Below are 17,757 nucleotides of genomic sequence, written 5' to 3' on the forward strand. Positions count from 1 at the left end.
TTTGATTCCATACACTAAGACGACGCCAAGTTCCCCGTTTTGGGTTTAATGTCGAATTCAGAGATTTGTTTGTGATGGAATGTGAGTATCTTATTTCCGAAAGCACCTGAAGGCAGCACGACTGTGTCCAGTTGAACGGGTGGAGGAAGTGAGGAAACCGACTGACCTCAGTCCCACAGGACCAGAAGTACAGAGAGGCCTGTCATCAGTCGGGAGGAAATGGGAATTTAGTGAGCTTCAAAGGAAAACAGTTGTGCGCCTTTGTCAAATATTAGCGAGACAGAAAAGAATATCAACACCATCCTTTTATTCTTCGAATTCAATTCGAATAAATGAGAGCTTTAAAGGTCGCTAGTATCTTTTTGTTTTGTTTTTACAAAGTCTTATAGGTTTCATACAGGATACAACATTTACAGGTCGTAGATATACCTTTTGGATTTCTAGGCTGTGAATTTCTACACCACAGTTTAAGTTTGAGCTAATAAGTTCACCGTTTCCACTGCTGGAAAAGTGCAATATAATAAGTCTGTCCGTGACATGCAGCTCTATATCAGTAAAACTGAATAAACAGTAGAGCTGCCAAGTGTAATGAAGGAGTTTTCGTTTTACAAAGCATCCGTCTGCAGGTTTTTCAGCCTAGCAAAAGTTGTTCTTACCAGTGTTTTAAGTAAACCAGTCGCAAATATAACACCATCACCAATGTCACCTTATTCAAAGTTCTATTTCAATGTGAGATGAGGAAGAGTGGTATAAAACAAAGCTCAGTATAACTGGATTAAAAACCAGTTACATTCTGGCTTTTTATCTCAAAAATTTTATGTGAAACTGCCATTGGGTTCCTTACTTTGCAAATTAATTCTCAGTTTCCAGGTCTCTTTCTGTAACATGGAGGCGAACGTGTATGTTTAGTTTAGTACAACCAGCAGCGTTACAGATAGTTGATCTAGTGTTGTTTGAACTTTGGTTTCCTATTACAAAACATGGACACATGCACATTTTCCCTCCCTCACAGAGCTGCAGCAGATTTTTAAAAACACACCATCATGCTCTGAAGATGAATCTGATCACCTTTTTTTTTTTTAATGATTTAACAATTATGTTATTTTATTTGTGATATAGAAAACATCTGGCTTCACAGCACAACATTTAAGGGAAGAGGTTTCCCCTCAGATTCTCTGTTAATCACCTACCAGAGAAAAACTGTCCAATCTCACAGATGAAACAGTCAAATGTGCTGGATAGCAAAACATTCATTCTTTATTGACTGGAAAAATACAAGGACCAAAAGAAAAGAAAAAAAAAAGTGCAGTCAAAACAAAATTCCCAAATCACCCGTGATTAAAACCCCCAAAAGCGACTTCATTTCATCAACTGAATACACTTCAAAATGACAGCGTTAATGTGCAGCAGATAAAGCGCTATGTTAAATCATGCCACTAAGCGGAGAAGGGATCGCAGAGAGGGCTGGTGGTGGGACAGGTAGTAAAGGAGGGAAAAGGCCAGCCATTTAGCTAGTGCAGGGCATCGTGAGTCAAAGCCGCAAGTCAGGAAAAGCATCATCACTCGAGTCTCTCAGATCGCATCGATGTCAATGTCGTCCTCTTCTTTCTCTGGCGTGTCTGGTTTCACAGTCTCCACTTTGAGCTCGCGGGCAGAGGACGAGTACACCACCTGAGGACAGGAAAACATGCAGCTGCTCAATAAACACCCCCGACTGCATCAGCATCAGTCCTCTCACAACAGAAACAAATCTGTCGCATTTTAAAAATTAGTGCAACTCTAACCTTCATGCTTACTGTCATTTTTAAAAATTGACTTTCAAGCTGCTAACGAGCGAGGTGTCAGTAGACCGGAGTCACCCGGTGAAACGGAATATTGGAATTTTATGCAGGTTTCATACTCAGTCTCCAAGTATAGTCTACAGGTATTAAAGTGATTTGATTTTCATACTAAATTGGAGTTTTTATATTCGTACGGAGCAAAACAAAAAACAAACAAAAAGCCACTAAAAGTCTGCATCCATTTTAAACGGAGTGACGCAATAGTCACAGGACTGGCCTCTTTGTGCTTCCTCCTTTCGGGGTGCAGCTTCCTTGTTAGAAATGTTATTCCTAATTCTTCCAGGAACCAGTGGGCGGAGCTGACCCAGTTAATGATGCAGCACACCTGAGCAGGCTGACAGATTGGTGTGAGTGCATGCATGCATATATGGATATAAGTATACAAGTAAATGCACTCACTTATATACACACCTATATCCATAATGCACACTCTGACTACATGTGGCAGCTGGAAGCAGTTGTGACAATGACGCGATTAATTTTTGCTTTAATCTGGACATTCTCAGTAACTCCTGAACTGCAGCTGTTTTTTTTAACTGTACTTCACGGCACACAGCCAAGTGACCACTTCAGATAACTCTACCTCAACATTCTCATCATCTTCCTCCTCCTCTTCTTCGCTACCCTCGCTCTCCTCCTCTGCCTCCTTCAGCCATTTGACAAAAGGAGCGGCCTTGGCATGGATCTCTTTGGCAAGTTCCTTGGAGACGTACTTCTTAGAAACCTGATGAAGAAGAAAATGGATTTAATGCAATGACTGATTTCAGTGTAAAAGACCTCAAATAAACAAGCCCTTGGGGTTATTTGAACTGTAGTCTTCATGCTGCTGTTGCAATATTTAGCATCTAACAGTTAATGTGTATCCAAAGTAAATAAAATACCGTAACAAAAGTCACAGTTAAGGGAAATCTAGCTCAAATTTTCAGGACGTAAAGACTTAGCAAAACTCAAGTAATTCTGTATTTATTAATAGCACTTTTTATCTTTATACCTATTCCTCCACTTCTTTGTTTAATATATTTAATTCACACATTTTGAATTGATTACAATTCAATTTGCTCTCAGCTGTGTCTATTCATTCCTAAACCAGCTTGATTGCATTTAAAATATGCCACACACAAAACTTACAACTATTAGGGGCCTCAATAGTGCACCCGAATCTCAGCCCACACACACAAAGCCCCTTTAAAAAGACCAGGTCTTACATTTCTTTGTTAATGGCCTTTTTAGGAACACTGTCTGAAAGGATGTGTTGACCCAAACACTCTGCTTTTGTTATGCAGTGCAGGTTGGGTGTGTCACTCTCACTCCCCACTTGTGGTGGGAGATGGGGAGTCAATGTATGGTCAGACTGGTGTAACAAAACAGACTAGTTTGGGCTACCACCCACCCCCACCCACACACACACACGGGAAGTGTGAATTCATTCTTTGTCAAAGGCGGCCCTAGTCCACTGCACTTCCTGCTGTTTGATGTATTAATGTCCTAAAAGCTCTTGACCTCAACTTTTTGGCAGCATTATACTTTCAGCTGTACTGCCCCAATCATGCGTCAGCTGATGTAATTTGTAGCAATTGTTTGCATTACACTTTTAAGGCTTAATATAGTCGTACTCCTGCAGCTAAGGACCTGGAACCAGACACAGAGCTCATGTTGTTTCATTTGCAGAATGAATCTGTTCAAACAGATTCCAACCACCTCTTCCTCGCGCTACTCCAATCATCAATATTACCAGAGAGGTTTGATATGACGACTGACACCTCTGCATACTGCAGTCTGTTAGATGTTTTTAGTGGCTCAGTGCTACAGTTTCTGAGGTTGGAGGTTTATCCAAGTGTCCCCTGAAACATTTCAGTCTTTCAGAGTCAGGGTATAAGACAAGCTCTAATTTCACCAATTTAACAAATACCAGCTTTTAGTAGAATACAGTTTAGATTTTTATTGTTTGTTACTCTAACGAAGGCTCTGTGCTGCAAAGAATAAGCCTAAATCTAATTTAATTTGCCATTTCCCTTTTAAAGATCTATCAGTGAGTGCTCATAACCGATTCATGGGGTAACAATTAACTACCATCTGCTCCCAGATCACCTTTAGGCTTTTAATTTCTGGGCAAAATGGGATCAAGTTCAGCAGGCATTTCTTTTTGTGATTCAGAACACAGAGTTTAACTTGACATTAGTAGTTAAGTCCCTCACCTTCTCTGCCCAGGCGAAAATCACATCCTCCTCCAGCAGGTCAGCGTCATACAGGTCTTTGAGGATGATGGGAACACGTGGCAGGAGCTGGACCTGATGCAGCTTCACGACACACTCAAAACCTCCCAGCAGATACTTCTGGGCTTTCTTGTTGTTGTGGCAGAACTAAGGAAAAGGTTAGGAAAGCCATGAGACATGTGAAACACACCCTAATGTGAGGAAGAGGACAAGACAGCACCATAAGAACACGCAGCACAGACTTGAAAATGACTTACACGCAGGAAGTGACGTTTGTACTTCTTGATCTGGTCACGGATGTTTTCGTTGAACAGCAGTTCGCTCAGGATGAGCGGGCCCATGGCCTTCACATCCAGGCGCTCTGCCTCCGCCAAGATCTCTTTGTCAGCTGCATCAATCGTTCCGCTTTCCTTTTTGTTCTGCACATTTAAAGAACAAATGGTTATAGGGGAGAAACTAAAGTATCTCCAATTCTTGTGTGTGCAAATAAAATCTATGCGTAAAGGCCAAGCACCGAACACCGGTTCTTCATTTTTAAAGTGTACTTTTGATGTTTCACAAACTCCTGCCGAGAAAAATTCAGGACAATCGGGGGACCCTTACTTTCACAAAGCTGTAGAAGAGGTTGACCCTATCCTCCAGGGGTTTCTCCAGGTCCTCGCTGAGCGTCAGGTTCTTGGCGTGATCGCTGATCTCCTCCATCCTCCGCCTCTGTGCCTCCTCTGTAGTCTCCTCTGCCCAGTCTTCATCATCGTCATCTCGATCCTAAACAGGAAACCACAGAGGATTCAGGCAAAGCGAGATGGTGCAGAAACACTCGGGCTTGCTTGGATTTTGTATCTTAGTGGGTCATATTATGGTGAAATGCAAAAGAGGGCTGTGCAGCCAATAATAGTAGTAATAATAATAGAAAAAGAAAATTAAATTCAACCAGAAGCCCCCCCCCCAAAAAATTGCATTAAGAAAAAAAAGAAATTGCTGATGTAAACTCAGTCTAAAGAGAAACTCATTTGAACTGGAGGAAGTGGTTCCGGTTGAGAGCTTCGAGGACACGTATACTGCAAACGTGGAAGTTGCTAGACTCCCTTTTTATGCAAACGCAAACTCTTTTTGGAGGTCTTTGGGTGACGGCCCCACCCTTTCAGTGAAAAATCCATTACAAAGAATGTTTCACAACACATGTGTCAGTGTGGACCTTAATCATTATTACCATTCCTGTGAAGGGGGAAATGTGGGATACATATCATGAATTGTGAATACTAAGGAGTTTGAACAGTTCTACAACACTGATGCTTCACTAGGAAATCTGCACCACAAATCACTACCAAGCATCAAACCTGAGCAAACTGTCAACTCTGAGCTTCTTATTTTGACGGGGTTGGTTGCTGAGAACTTTTCAGAGTAAGGGTCATCGGGGAAAAGTTACAATTTACACCAAAATAAAAACAGCATACGAGCACGAGAAGACCCCTGAATCTCTACTCAAAAGCCACTAGACTGTGTGGCATTAGTGTCTAAAATAAAAGCTGGCACTTTGCTGACTACTACTGACTTCAATGGTGTCTGAGAAAACCGTGTGTGAAGTGAAGAGAAACGTTTTGTGCTAGTGTCCCGTGGCTGTAGAAGCCCAGCGGGTGTCTGGGAGCACAGCAGACGCACCACAGCCTCGGGAGCATCAAAGTTGTCATGGTTTCCAGCCTCGCCACTGCCAGAGCCGTTCTCCTTGTCCTTCTTGCGGTTCTTCTTCTCCTTCTCTTTCTTCACAGATGCAGATCCACTATCATTGCTCTCTGTGTTAGGAAAGACAAAAGTCTTCATTAGCAAGTCTGTCTTGGGGTTTTGGCTGCAGTTCCCTTTTCTGGATTCACCACAGAGAAAAAAAAAAGTCTCACCAGGTGGGTTTTTGAGGATGAATGTGCAGAGTTTGTGTCTAGTGTCTAGCATGCCGCGGTATCCACAGGCCTTACAGGAAGTACCAATAGTTTGTTTCTTGGGATTGACATGCTGCAAGGACAAAAAAAATAAATTATTTTGTACCTAAAAAACTGCCACACAATCTAGTACTCTTCTTTACACAGGCAACTTTTCTTATACTGAATCTAAAGTGGGAAGTCTCTTTATTTAGTAATTTAATATTTATTTATTAACCACGTGGTTTTCATAGTCACAAGGTGCTGTAAACACAAAGGAAATGAAAAAAACTTCGGGTCATAATAGCCAATAAAAGGGGACACATTATCATCATTAAGTCATATAAGTTGTATTAAATTATTACTTTGTTCTTTCCCTTTCTGTCGCCCACCCACAAAAAAACAAAACAAATACTCTGCACCTGCCCCGGAGATGCTGTGAAATATTTACCAGATCAGTTTCAGGGTTGTCACACTCGGCACACAGCACAAATTTTCTGATGAACCCATCAAGCATGTCCTGCAACTTGTTCGCCTCGTGGGATCCGTTGACGATGTAACGATCGTTTTTGGTATCAAACTGGGTCTGAGCGCCGAGTTCACAACCAAAAAACTTGGTCGGGTCTGCGGAGGAGAGGAAAAGCAGCACATGAGGCCACCATGACCCAGCAAAAAAAACGAGGAGACTTTGCCCTGGTAATTATTGATTTTGAAGAACGTTACGGTTTTTTTTTCTTTAAAAGAAGATGTTAAACATTAGGTGTTTGTTTGCTTTTAAACTGGTAATGAACATGACAGACATTTAAGCTTGATCATCAAATACTCCAACTACAAAATTGTGTAAACGAAAAATGTCAAGAGTACACAAACTTGTCGACCAAGCCAAACAGCCTTTCCCCCCCCCTAACGTGCCGGCACATCTTACAGTCTCAATCGAACGGGGTCATTTCATTTGAGTAATTGCCACATCATCATGTTTAAAGAATTCTATAAACAAAACATCTCTCCTTCACCTGGGGTGAATATTACAACGATGAATTCAAAAGAGAAAAATGAGAGAATATAAAAGTGACAGTCAAAAGTTCAAAAATGTCATTGTGAAAATAAACAGACTTTAACAAGCTCTAGTTCAATTCCAGCTAAACACTAAGATTTGCATGTTGTTACTCACATGTTGGAGGCCTGTTCAGAGCCTTTGCAACATCAACCATGTTGACAATGACCGTCTTGATTCCATTCCCTTTGCCTTCAACCTGGATTGAAAGGAAAAACCCACATGTTATATTCACACCCAAACATTTCTTCCTACAGGACTCAGGAAACTTTAGACCAATTCCAACCACTATTCTGATGCTGTTTTTCTCTCCCCAATGGACAAATCTAAAAAAAAAAAACAATAATGAGTGGTTACCTTGGCAATCAGACGGGGCATCTTGTAGCGATAGAACTGGTCTGACACGCTGCGGTTGACGTTGACAGACATTTTGGCTGGATGTTAGCACTATCAGTAAGATAAAAGGATCTTGGTTGGGGATTTTTCGGGATCTTCTGTCTGGAAAAGAGGGGATGACATAAACGACTGCAAGCGTGCTCGGTCTCTGACATGAAAAACGCTGTGCCGCTGTGGCTGCAAGCTCCTTGCTTGAAGTCTAGATTTCCACCACACAGGTTCCAACGGCTGCGCAACAGCTCTGAAAGACGAGAGGAACAAACATCAATATTTAATAAGGAAACCCCACAGTTCATGTGGGTGTTGCAATCCTACATTGGGTGCAAATACAGGGTTTTGCCCCCCACCCCCCCAGATTTGTAGACATGCACTCATGTTACACTTCTAGTCTGTCTTTACAGAACTTGGTTAACCATCTAGTCTCTGGAGGAGTTTGTTTATATTCTAGTTCTACAAAGTAACAACTTGATGACTGCTGCAATTGCATAAAGACAGCAGTGCAAATATTACATTTCAGATGACTTATCATGTAAAATAAACATCTTTTCACCACTGTCAGTTTATATACCATCCAATTGAGAAAAGGTACCATGATGACAACAATAAGATGCAGCCTAGGTTATTTTGTGAACCCAGTGGTTTTGTAGCCTTGGTAGCATCTAATCCACAAGAAAACAGTTAAAGATTCCTGTGGTGCAGGCCTGCTCTTGAGTGACTGCCACTATTAAGAAAGACCAGACTCCATTACGACACAGATCCAAGCCAGAGGGAGAGGCAATCGAGGACCCAGTGGCTCCCAGAGACGACTTATTCAAATCATTTTCTCAATTTAACAGGAATTCCCACAAAAATGGGTCAAGACTGAAAATATCCCAGCAAATCCAAATCATAATCATGTGATCCAACAGTGAGCAAGCATGACATGGGCCCAAAGAAAAATAAAAGCTCTGCCACAAATCTGGATGTTTCTCCCACCTTTTGTTGCCATATAATGCACAAAAAAAAGAGCTTTGTGGACACCCTTTGTCTTACATGAGGGCCCCTGGCTTTAGTCATATAAGGCCTGCACTTTTTTACTAGGTCACAAACAGGGAGGCCTAGCAGCTGCCAAACAACTCCCCCCGCTGATGGTTTTAATATCAACAACAAAGTCTGCAGCAGTTATTGTCTCACACACGCAAGTGCGAGTCGCAATGAAATGCCTCCCAGCTTGTTTGCGACTGACACAGTGGTGTCCGATTTTAAGATCTTTGAGAAGGGCAGAGGTCGAGCCTATTTCAGGAGGAGGCTAGCTAACTAGCTTAGCAGCTTGGTGCAGAGTGCGTCATACAGTCACTGCACACGAGTGACGGACTGGAAGACGCCATTTTGATACAGTGGCACAGAAATCGTGCCATATTGCTCAATAACGCTGACTAAAGCCTTAGCTTTGACAAACACATAACACGACACCAAATATCGCGCAAGAAAGTTGAAATAAATCGTAGATTGCGTCCAAAAACTTACCGTTTTCGCAAAACAAAGACATAAACACAACGCTGATCTTCCAAGAGCCGCAGTGAACGGTGGTCGATGCCTGGTGCTGGTTGATGTTATTGACTGCAACAGGGTTTCTTAATGATTTTGATGCTCTCAAAGAGGCACGGTTAAAGACCATAAATATCCAAAGTGCGGCTGCTCTTCCTCAAAGGCAGAAGGAGGTTATCTGGAACGTCCTCGGGCTTTGGGGACCTGTGGGGGGGTGGGGGGAAGAGATAGTTTCGTTATTCACACAAACTGCGAAGTAAACGGTTTATGTCGAGCGAGACAGCCATCTGTGTTCACTGGGTGGGTATTTGAATAGTCACGTACAGCATAACTGCCACGAGGATTAAACGCTCCACTACCCCCGTTAGCGATAGTGCCACACCGTGAAAAGATAACGTCAGCCAGCTAACTGGCTATGGTTAACATTGCACGTGTTACGCAGTAAAATTCCCCATAAATTATCTTATAGATATAACAATGAAAGCGGGACAATTAGAGTTAATCCACTAATTTGTACCTTCAAATTGACCTTCATTGTTAGCATTATCCGATGCGAAAACAGTAGCTTGAGGGCCAGTAAATAGTCAGATCCCATGCGTTAAAATGAAACGAGTGGACGTCACACAGCTAACGCAGTTATTAGCCAAGTCCAATCAACGCGTTTGACGGAAGATAACGTGATTAAAATTGTCCTCGGTGGTAGCTAGCAGCTATTTCTTTGTAAAATTGCAGTCATCGCTGTGAAATCGTCGTTGGGATGAGACCATGTAAATGTGATGAAATAATTTCGGACCTACCTCTCGAATGTTCTGCGAAATGCTGCTACACTCGTCGCTTTTACCAACGAACGTCAAGCTAACAGCTGCAATAAGTTTAGCAATATCCGGGTCTCAGCATTAATTTTAAATTAAAAGTCTGCTGAAGTCTCACTCCATGTGTATGCGAAACATGAACTTAGAAAATTTAGGGGAAAACCCCATCCTTTAGGTTTTAAACAAACGAATTAGAATTAGAGGCATAAAATCGTTTTAGCCACCTGATTTTTCTTTCAATGCCAGACTGCAACTGTTACCCCCTCAATACTTCTCTCAATTCCTCCATACTTTAGCTGTTTTATTTTGAAAGGAAAAGGAAACAATAAGCTTCTATTGACACATCCTCGTTCCCCATTGGCTGACGTCGTGACGCTGTACGTGCGTAGGCGCTTCCTCAACTTGACTGCCTGCAAGCCGAAACATTGAAGATGGTGAGTATGAAATGGCGAAAAGGCCACGGGTTCTCACGTTTTCATTCGGTGTATCGAGCGCTCGACTTTTTATGAAACTAGCTGTCGACGTAAAGGGACCGTGATCATGGCTTCAGTTTCAGGCTGTGTTGCATTAAAGCTCAGTTCCGAGATGGATCAACGGATCACATGACAGTTGAGCAATTTAGTCTCCAAAATTCACCGGAACAAACTGCAAACACCCATAAAGTCACACATTTCCATTGCACAGCGGGCTCCCAGTGTGTCTTGCTTGTTCGTGAATCATTTTGTTATGTGTTTGATGGATATAACGACTTCTTTTACTTTTCCCTTTTTGTCAATGAGTTAGCTTCCGGAGCTAATAGAGCTAACACTTCATCTTACGATTTTACGAAGCACTTTCCTGGTCTGCTTTAATGTTTATCATCCAGCTAGCAGCCCGCACTTGAGCAGTCATTTTTAAAATTTATTTATTTATTAACCCAGCTAAACAAGACTGTTGCTACTTTGGAACTACAACTCATAGGACTACATTCATTTTGTTATGTTTTATAATTTCCAGGTTCTGTAGTTCGACATATTTATAAACACAAATACTTCGACACTAGACGATTCATCAGAGCTTAATTGCAGCCATCTATTTGATTTGCTTCACCGCATTATTTTTCATTTGCTCACTGTCAGGCGACTACAATATGTTTTGCTTAATGATTATCACTAACCATCGACCATTAACAACTGTTTCAACCACATTGTTGTTTTAACCTTTTTTTTGGTTTGTTTGAATGATTAATATCTGTCTACTTAATCCATTCACTTTTTAATTTCTAATTTCAGTTTCCCCTTCTTGTCCCCACTCTTTCTTGTCTTTATTTTCATTTTTAAAATTTTGTTTTTGTATTTCTTTACCCCAATCTCTGATCACGCCTCATGTTGATCTCTCCACGCACATCATGCCTTCCTCTCTATCTCACCCCACCACCGCACTCTGCCTTTTTTGCCTGTCTCCAAACAACCAGGCTGGTCACCGGGTAAGTGTTCCCGCTCTGTCCTGGATCCCTGTTTTCTGATCGCTCCTCTGCCTGGCTCACTAACATGGGACTGGGATTGCACGGCCCCAGAGGTCTGCTGTTTCTGCATCTCTTGCACAAGTAGCTGCTGCTCCTATAGCAACTGCAGTGCACTGAACTGTTGCCTAAGCAATATTAATAAGATACTAATCAGTTACAAGAAATCCACTAAACGTAACACAGCAGGAAGCTAAAGATGTTTCAAAGTCTAAACTACTAAATTATATTATCTTTTCTTTTTTTGGGGGGGGGGATTCATCATCTGTTTTTAGAGAGGGTAAACTGGTCTTTACTAGGACAGAAGATAACATGATTGCACAAATTCAGATCAAGTGTAGTATTGTAATATAAAATTTTGAACATGGTCTAACATACTTTTGTGCATCAGTCCTGGTTTGTCTTAATGTTCACCAGTTGAATTCAGACTTTTCTTTTTTTTCTACCCAAGTCATCACATACGATCACAGCCATTGCTCAGAATTTCTGTGCTGGCTAGTAGTTAAAAATATTTGTAGGTTTAATGTTTAATATAAACTCCCGGTTTTAATGGTGTTTGTTTCTCATAGTCTCTTGGTGCAGTGTAAAAACATAACTACCTCTTTTATCTGCCATTGAGCGTCTGAAATCCAGCTGTGCCAATTCAAACCATATTTTTCTGCCGTGGGCTGTCTTCCAGTTGTGTCGAAAGTTACTTTCACAATCATCATCATCATCGTCGTTTATTTGTATAGCACTTTAAGAACACACCAGGCAGACCAAAGTGCTGAACAACACAGATCAAAACAACTACCAAATTAAAAATACCTTAAAATCATTACATACAATAAAATAAATAAGAAGGTGTCAGTTTCCTACAGAGTTAAAAGCCAGGGAATAAAAATAGGTTTTCAATCTGGACAATGCCCAGTTTGGACTCAGACACTCAATTTAGTCAGATCTTTACTCACAACTGTTGCTTTTTTTCCCCATATTTGAGCTTTTTGAGTGAAACCTGTTTATCCACTGTACTAAATTAATCTGTGCAATAATATTAAACTGTTCTGAAAAAAGTACAGGAGAATTTAACAATAACTAACAGAGGAGTGTAGCGGTTATGGTGGAATCTGTTTGCATTATTCTCTCCTGCAGAATTGACCAGTGGCGTCCCGCAGGGCTCTGTCCTCGGCCCACTTCCCCTTTCTGTATTCTTATGCTGCAGCATGCAGGCTGTAGCAGGGATGGGGCATAAATTTCTTTTCAAGGGACCACATGAGAAATTGGGATTGTTGTGCCACACCAATAAGCTGAACTCTGCTCTGCTCAATATGAATTTTATCTCTTTATAAGCTTATTGGTGCGCCCCTTCTCAGCTGTCCCATTTTCTAATCTGGCCCACTGGGAAAATGAAATGCTCAGCTATGGCAGAGAGCTCATCGGTGGGTAACTAACCTGTCTGTGTGTGTCTGTGCGATGATATCAGTTGGTCCTGGTGTTAGGTGACCTGCACATCCCTCACCGATGCAACACGTTGCCAGCCAAGTTCAAAAAACTGTTAGTGCCGGGGAAGATCCAGCACATTCTCTGCACAGGGAACCTCTGCACCAAGGAGAGCTATGACTACCTGAAAACCCTCGCTGGGGACGTCCACATCGTCAGAGGAGACTTTGATGAGGTTTGCGTCTGTGTGTGTGAACAATAAAATAAACCACGTAGAAGATACTAATCACCGTAAAACAATTTTATTTCAAAGAATGTTCAAAAACAGGGTTCAAATACATATTGTGTTTTTGCATATTAATAGCACTGAGGAAGAACATCATTTGCTGTTCCTAAAGACTGATCGCTCTGTAATTAAATTGCAATTGCTGTTCTCTCAAACTGAGATTTATCCATGTAGATCATGATTTTCAAAAATGATCCCATTGAGGACACAACATCTTTTAAATATAGCTCATTCTGCCATTTGCTGTCTGTTTAAATGTGTGTATAATTAGTACTTTATTCCATAATTGGACTTGTCAGATAAAAGCAGTGTATAAACCTTACTTTACTCCATGTTTTTCTCATCTCTCATTTGTCCTCCTGCTATTTTCTCAGAACCTGAACTACCCAGAGCAGAAGGTGGTCACAGTGGGCCAGTTTAAGATTGGACTCATCCACGGCCATCAAGTGATCCCCTGGGGCGACATGGCCAGCCTGGCACTCCTCCAGAGACAACTCGACGTTGACATCCTTATCTCTGGGCACACACACAAGTTTGAGGCATTTGAGAATGAAAATAAGTTTTACATAAACCCTGGTTCTGCAACTGGAGCCTACAGCGCCCTGGAAAGGTGGGAGCCAATATAAACCATGAATTGAGCTCTATTTAGGAGGCGAGTTAGCCATGTTTTCATGATTTTGACATTGGGAGGTTGGTGGTTTGAACCCTGGCTGCTTCAGCGAAATTATCAGTATCTAGGTGCAAGATACTGAACCCAGAGTTTCTCTTATTGAAGTGTGAATATTAGATAGAAAGCAGTTACATTTCTACTCGAGTGCTCAAGTAGAGTAGAAGAGCACTGTATAAGATACACTTCTAGACATTAAATTCTCATAGCTCTGCATAGAACAAGTACACAACAATATACTACTCGACATGTACTGTGGAAAAAACACGGGTGATCTTATACTGCAGTAAAAAAAGCGTTGAGAGTCACTGGGCAACCCGTCACTGTCCCTGCAACAACCAAGTAAAAGAAAGTAAAACATGCTCTGCACTTGGACAGTGTTTTGCTGCTCTTAGCTGTGCACTCAGACACCCAAGCACGTTGTAACTTTCACGCACACACTCACACTCCAGTGGATTCATCAGGCTTCAGTATCTTTCTCAAAGACACTTTAGCATGTGAACCAGACTGGAGGCTCTACATTTTGAACCAAGCTGACAGAATTTCAGTACATTAAGATGCCCTGTTTTCCTTGTCATTGCAAAAAGACATTTTGACAGTTAGTTTGGTTGGTGTGTTTGAGATTATTTTCACAGTGAAATATCATATTTTAGTTATGCATTTTCCTTAATATGCTACAATTTTTACAAACACCTAAAAATAATGAAAAATGCTCTTTCTGATGTGCAAAGTAGTAGAATATTTGGAACAATTTCATATTTTGATAACGGATTCTAATTGGAGAACTGATCATCAGCAACTAAGAAAACTGATTGCTTCAAGCCAAATTATGCATCTTTTAACATGAGCTAGTTTTCCCACATTATAACAAAAACAGATTTTTGCTCATGTCGCATAATAGATCTCCATGCAGATAGTTCTGGATTGATGTTTGAGGTCTTTAGATATTTGTCTCTGAATTTTCTCTCTCCACACAGACGTAATGGCAGCAACTGAAATTCTGTAAATCCCGCTCAAAGCATTTACGTTTAACACAGATCTTCTAGGAAAGAAACACTGTTGTGGATGTTTTAATACTGAGGTGTTTGCAGTTAAAGGTTTTTTTCATTAAACTGGGTGTAATTAAAGAAATGCATCTGTGTTTTTTTTCTCTCACAGCAACATCATCCCCTCTTTTGTATTAATGGACATCCAGGCATCTACAGTGGTCACGTACGTTTATCAGCTGATCGGCGATGACGTCAAGGTGGAGCGAATTGAGTACAAGAAATCTTAAAGGAGAGCACAAAGAGATGGAGAAAAATTTGCATTAACAAGGCTCAGATTATATTTCATTCCTGTCCACCAGGGGGCAGCAGCTCCCTCAGAGTCACCACGGTGTTAATGCTATAACTTCTGTAAGTTAACTCTAAAAGACCTGTGTATTATATTGTTTATATGTCATCAGCATTTGCTTATACCTGAGCTGTCTTTTGGTAACTGTAGAGAATGCAATAATATTGGGTGCCATTTTTTTTTCTTTGGGTTTTTTGTTGTTGTTTTAATAAACACCCTCCTCACATCCTGTACATGTAACAGGCCATTGCTTCCTGTAGTTAGCCTCCTTTTATTCATTTCTTTCCCACAATAAAGATGTAATTTCACTCCATCTGTTGCTGTGTGTTAAATTATATTCGCAGCAGTAATAGCCGTGCATAAATAGTGTTTTGATATTTCATTTGGGAAATTCAAATGTATTTATGCTTTTACTCTTCTGTCTTGAAAACTTTGAGGATAACTCAACGTGCTTATTTGAAAAAGAAATCCCCCTAAGTATCAATGCACATAATACTGGAGCTTTGTGATACCACACAGACAGAAAAAGCCTCCCTGTTCCTGATTTTAGGCTACTGAAATTTTTAAACCTCTGTCTGACTTGGTGTACATCGCTCTTTTATACTCAAAGCTGTTTGCTTCTCTGAAAATTGCAAAGCATTGATTTTTGCCGTGAGGGAATTATGATCATCTTTGCATATATTATAGTATTGTCTAAATAAAAATAGTTATGCCCCCATTAAATAACACACCTGGTACAAATCATGATTACAAAAAGGTGGAAATGATTATTAAAATGTCTTTGAACCACATATTAACATTATTGGCGGGGCCATGGCAAACATAAGCAGGATACATTAGGTTTCAGGTTACCTTAAATAATAGTTTAAAAAAGGCCCCTAACTCAAGTGATGAACCAGTGTTGTCTCTGCACATAACAGACAACTTGGCAAATCTATGAAAAATGCCCAAGGAAGCAGTCTGACAGACATGAAATAGTATTTTTGCACGAAAGAATGTGATTCGTAAAAAGCTATCAGCTAAAAACTTGGCATATCTCAGCACGGTGTGCAGTGTGGCCTTCACAAATTTGGGGAAACTGGACCAGTAGAGGACAAAAGAAGAAGTGGCAGGTCTAAAAAAATCTATTTACAGCATACATTTTTTGGATATGACTCGCATCTTTTAGAAATTAAAAAAAAAAAAAAATCCAGCAAAGACCTGACACAGGGCTAGAGACTCTTCAGCTGATGAATAAGTGGACTGAAAATCAGTGGCAACAGGTCTTAAGGTGTGGTGAGTCGAAATCTGAAAATTTTGGTTCTAATCAGCCGCTTGTGAAAATTAACAGAAATGTGAAAGCAGAAAAGTATCATCAGACTTTAATCCACCATTTAAAACAATCTAGAAAGCATCTGATTGGCAGCACTTTCATTTTTCAGCAGGACAATAATCCTAAACGCTGCCAATTCAGTAAAAGCATACCCGGACAGAAAACCCCCATCAGTCATTGACTGGCCTTCCCCAAACCCCAGACCAGAACATTACTGAAGCAGTGTGAGATCATCTTGGCAGAGAACAGAAGAAACAACAGCCAACATCCAAAGACGAGAGTTGAATGTCCTTGAAGAAGCCCGGAGAACTATTCCTGAACACTAAAGAAATGACAGGAAAGCTGCCTTTTCTTGCAAAATATCAAGAAATGATGGGATGGCTAAAGACTTTTGCACAGGACTGTAAAACAGATGAGTAGAAATTAATAGCAGTGACTATTAAAGTGAAAATACAAGTTCCTAAACGGATAAAACAAAAGAGACAGTCACACACAACTATAAACATATACATGCAGAACATAGATGTCAATGACTTTATTCTGAGTGAAAATAAAAAAGTAATAGTTATCAGACATCAGCATATCATCAATGCCTCTCTCAGAGAGTTTTCATCCATACTAGTTCACGTGAAGAATTTGAAGATTTTAAACTTTCCTGAATTCCAGAGGTACTTATGCAACGAATGCATCCCAAAACATCTGTTTCATATCAACAATGGGAAACCTGTGTTAGCAGCAAAAAAAGGGGGGGGGAAAAGGCTTTACTTTTTCCGTTAACACTAAGAAAAAAACATCCAAGTCGGCTTCTGTTGCATCTTCAAAAATAAAAATACAATAACTGAGCCTTACACCGGAGTATCGTTGCACTGGTTTACTGAACCTTACTTTCGGGGCATGTACAGAACATGAGCATCCATTTTCTACTGCCTCCTACAGGACACACCCTTCTTCCACTTCCTTACACATTAATGTAACACAGAACTAATACTGCCTCTCCTGGCATTACCATTGTAACAACACATTCATTCTGTTTCTTTCAGAAGAATAACAGGAACTTAGGATGTAGGTATCTATGAATAATAACTATTATGTATACTCATATATTTATATAACCACTTATTTCTTGCGATACCACAGCTTCATTTAGCCAATGAAATTAAAACACGTCATTATTTTGAAAGAAGAAAGCAAACTCTTCTTTAAAGCAGCCAAAGAAACAGTATCTGCTCGTGATGAGCCTGTGGCCAGCACCAAGCGCTAAGCACGCCAGCACAGGCACGCACTTCCCATTATTCCTCTCTTTAACGGTAGCGATCACGTGACTTCATGGAAATCAAGTCTTCCAAAGGATTTCCCCCAGTCACAGAGGGCGCTACATTAACTTCTTCTTTACGTCTTACAAAAACTGATCTTGCAGATGCATAAAACATCGTTTAAAGCTTAAATAGGCTTTAAAAAAAAGAAAAAAGATAAAACAGTTACAC

The 17,757-nt window shown here is 40.6% G+C and overlaps 2 protein-coding genes across 5 annotated transcripts; one reads left to right on the forward strand and one right to left on the reverse strand.

Moving 5' to 3' along the window:
* Nucleotides 1-1,232: 1,232 nt before the first annotated feature.
* Nucleotides 1,233-10,030, reverse strand: eif5 (eukaryotic translation initiation factor 5). 3 transcript variants are annotated; one of them, XM_005728621.2, is made up of 12 exons: nucleotides 9,978-10,030; nucleotides 8,921-9,145; nucleotides 7,376-7,655; nucleotides 7,136-7,217; nucleotides 6,416-6,588; nucleotides 5,947-6,058; nucleotides 5,714-5,844; nucleotides 4,658-4,819; nucleotides 4,312-4,473; nucleotides 4,037-4,201; nucleotides 2,425-2,565; nucleotides 1,233-1,671 (listed from the first exon to the last, which is right to left on the reverse strand). In XM_005728621.2, exons 3-12 carry the CDS (start codon nucleotides 7,445-7,447, stop codon nucleotides 1,573-1,575), a joined length of 1,299 nt encoding a protein of 432 aa, XP_005728678.1. In that variant the 5' UTR covers nucleotides 7,448-7,655; nucleotides 8,921-9,145; nucleotides 9,978-10,030; the 3' UTR covers nucleotides 1,233-1,572. The 3 variants fall into 3 exon arrangements, with proteins under 3 accessions (XP_005728678.1, XP_005728676.1, XP_005728677.1); XM_005728619.2 differs by lacking the exon at nucleotides 9,978-10,030 and adding an exon at nucleotides 9,739-9,850; XM_005728620.1 differs by lacking the exon at nucleotides 9,978-10,030 and adding an exon at nucleotides 9,459-9,728.
* Nucleotides 10,031-10,104: 74 nt separating this feature from the next.
* vps29 (VPS29 retromer complex component) lies at nucleotides 10,105-15,274 on the forward strand. 2 transcript variants are annotated; one of them, XM_005728622.2, is made up of 5 exons: nucleotides 10,105-10,187; nucleotides 11,207-11,218; nucleotides 12,717-12,908; nucleotides 13,334-13,569; nucleotides 14,785-15,274. In XM_005728622.2, the coding sequence occupies exons 1-5, from the start codon at nucleotides 10,185-10,187 to the stop codon at nucleotides 14,900-14,902; spliced, it is 561 nt and encodes a 186-aa protein (XP_005728679.1). In that variant the 5' UTR covers nucleotides 10,105-10,184; the 3' UTR covers nucleotides 14,903-15,274. The 2 variants fall into 2 exon arrangements, with proteins under 2 accessions (XP_005728679.1, XP_005728680.1); XM_005728623.2 differs by lacking the exon at nucleotides 11,207-11,218.
* The last annotated feature ends 2,483 nt before the right edge of the window (nucleotides 15,275-17,757 follow it).

The sequence above is a fragment of the Pundamilia nyererei genome, unplaced genomic scaffold, assembly GCF_000239375.1.
Source record: "Pundamilia nyererei isolate P.nyererei 1_Seehausen unplaced genomic scaffold, PunNye1.0 scaffold00029, whole genome shotgun sequence".
NCBI classification, from domain to species: Eukaryota; Metazoa; Chordata; class Actinopteri; order Cichliformes; family Cichlidae; genus Pundamilia; species Pundamilia nyererei.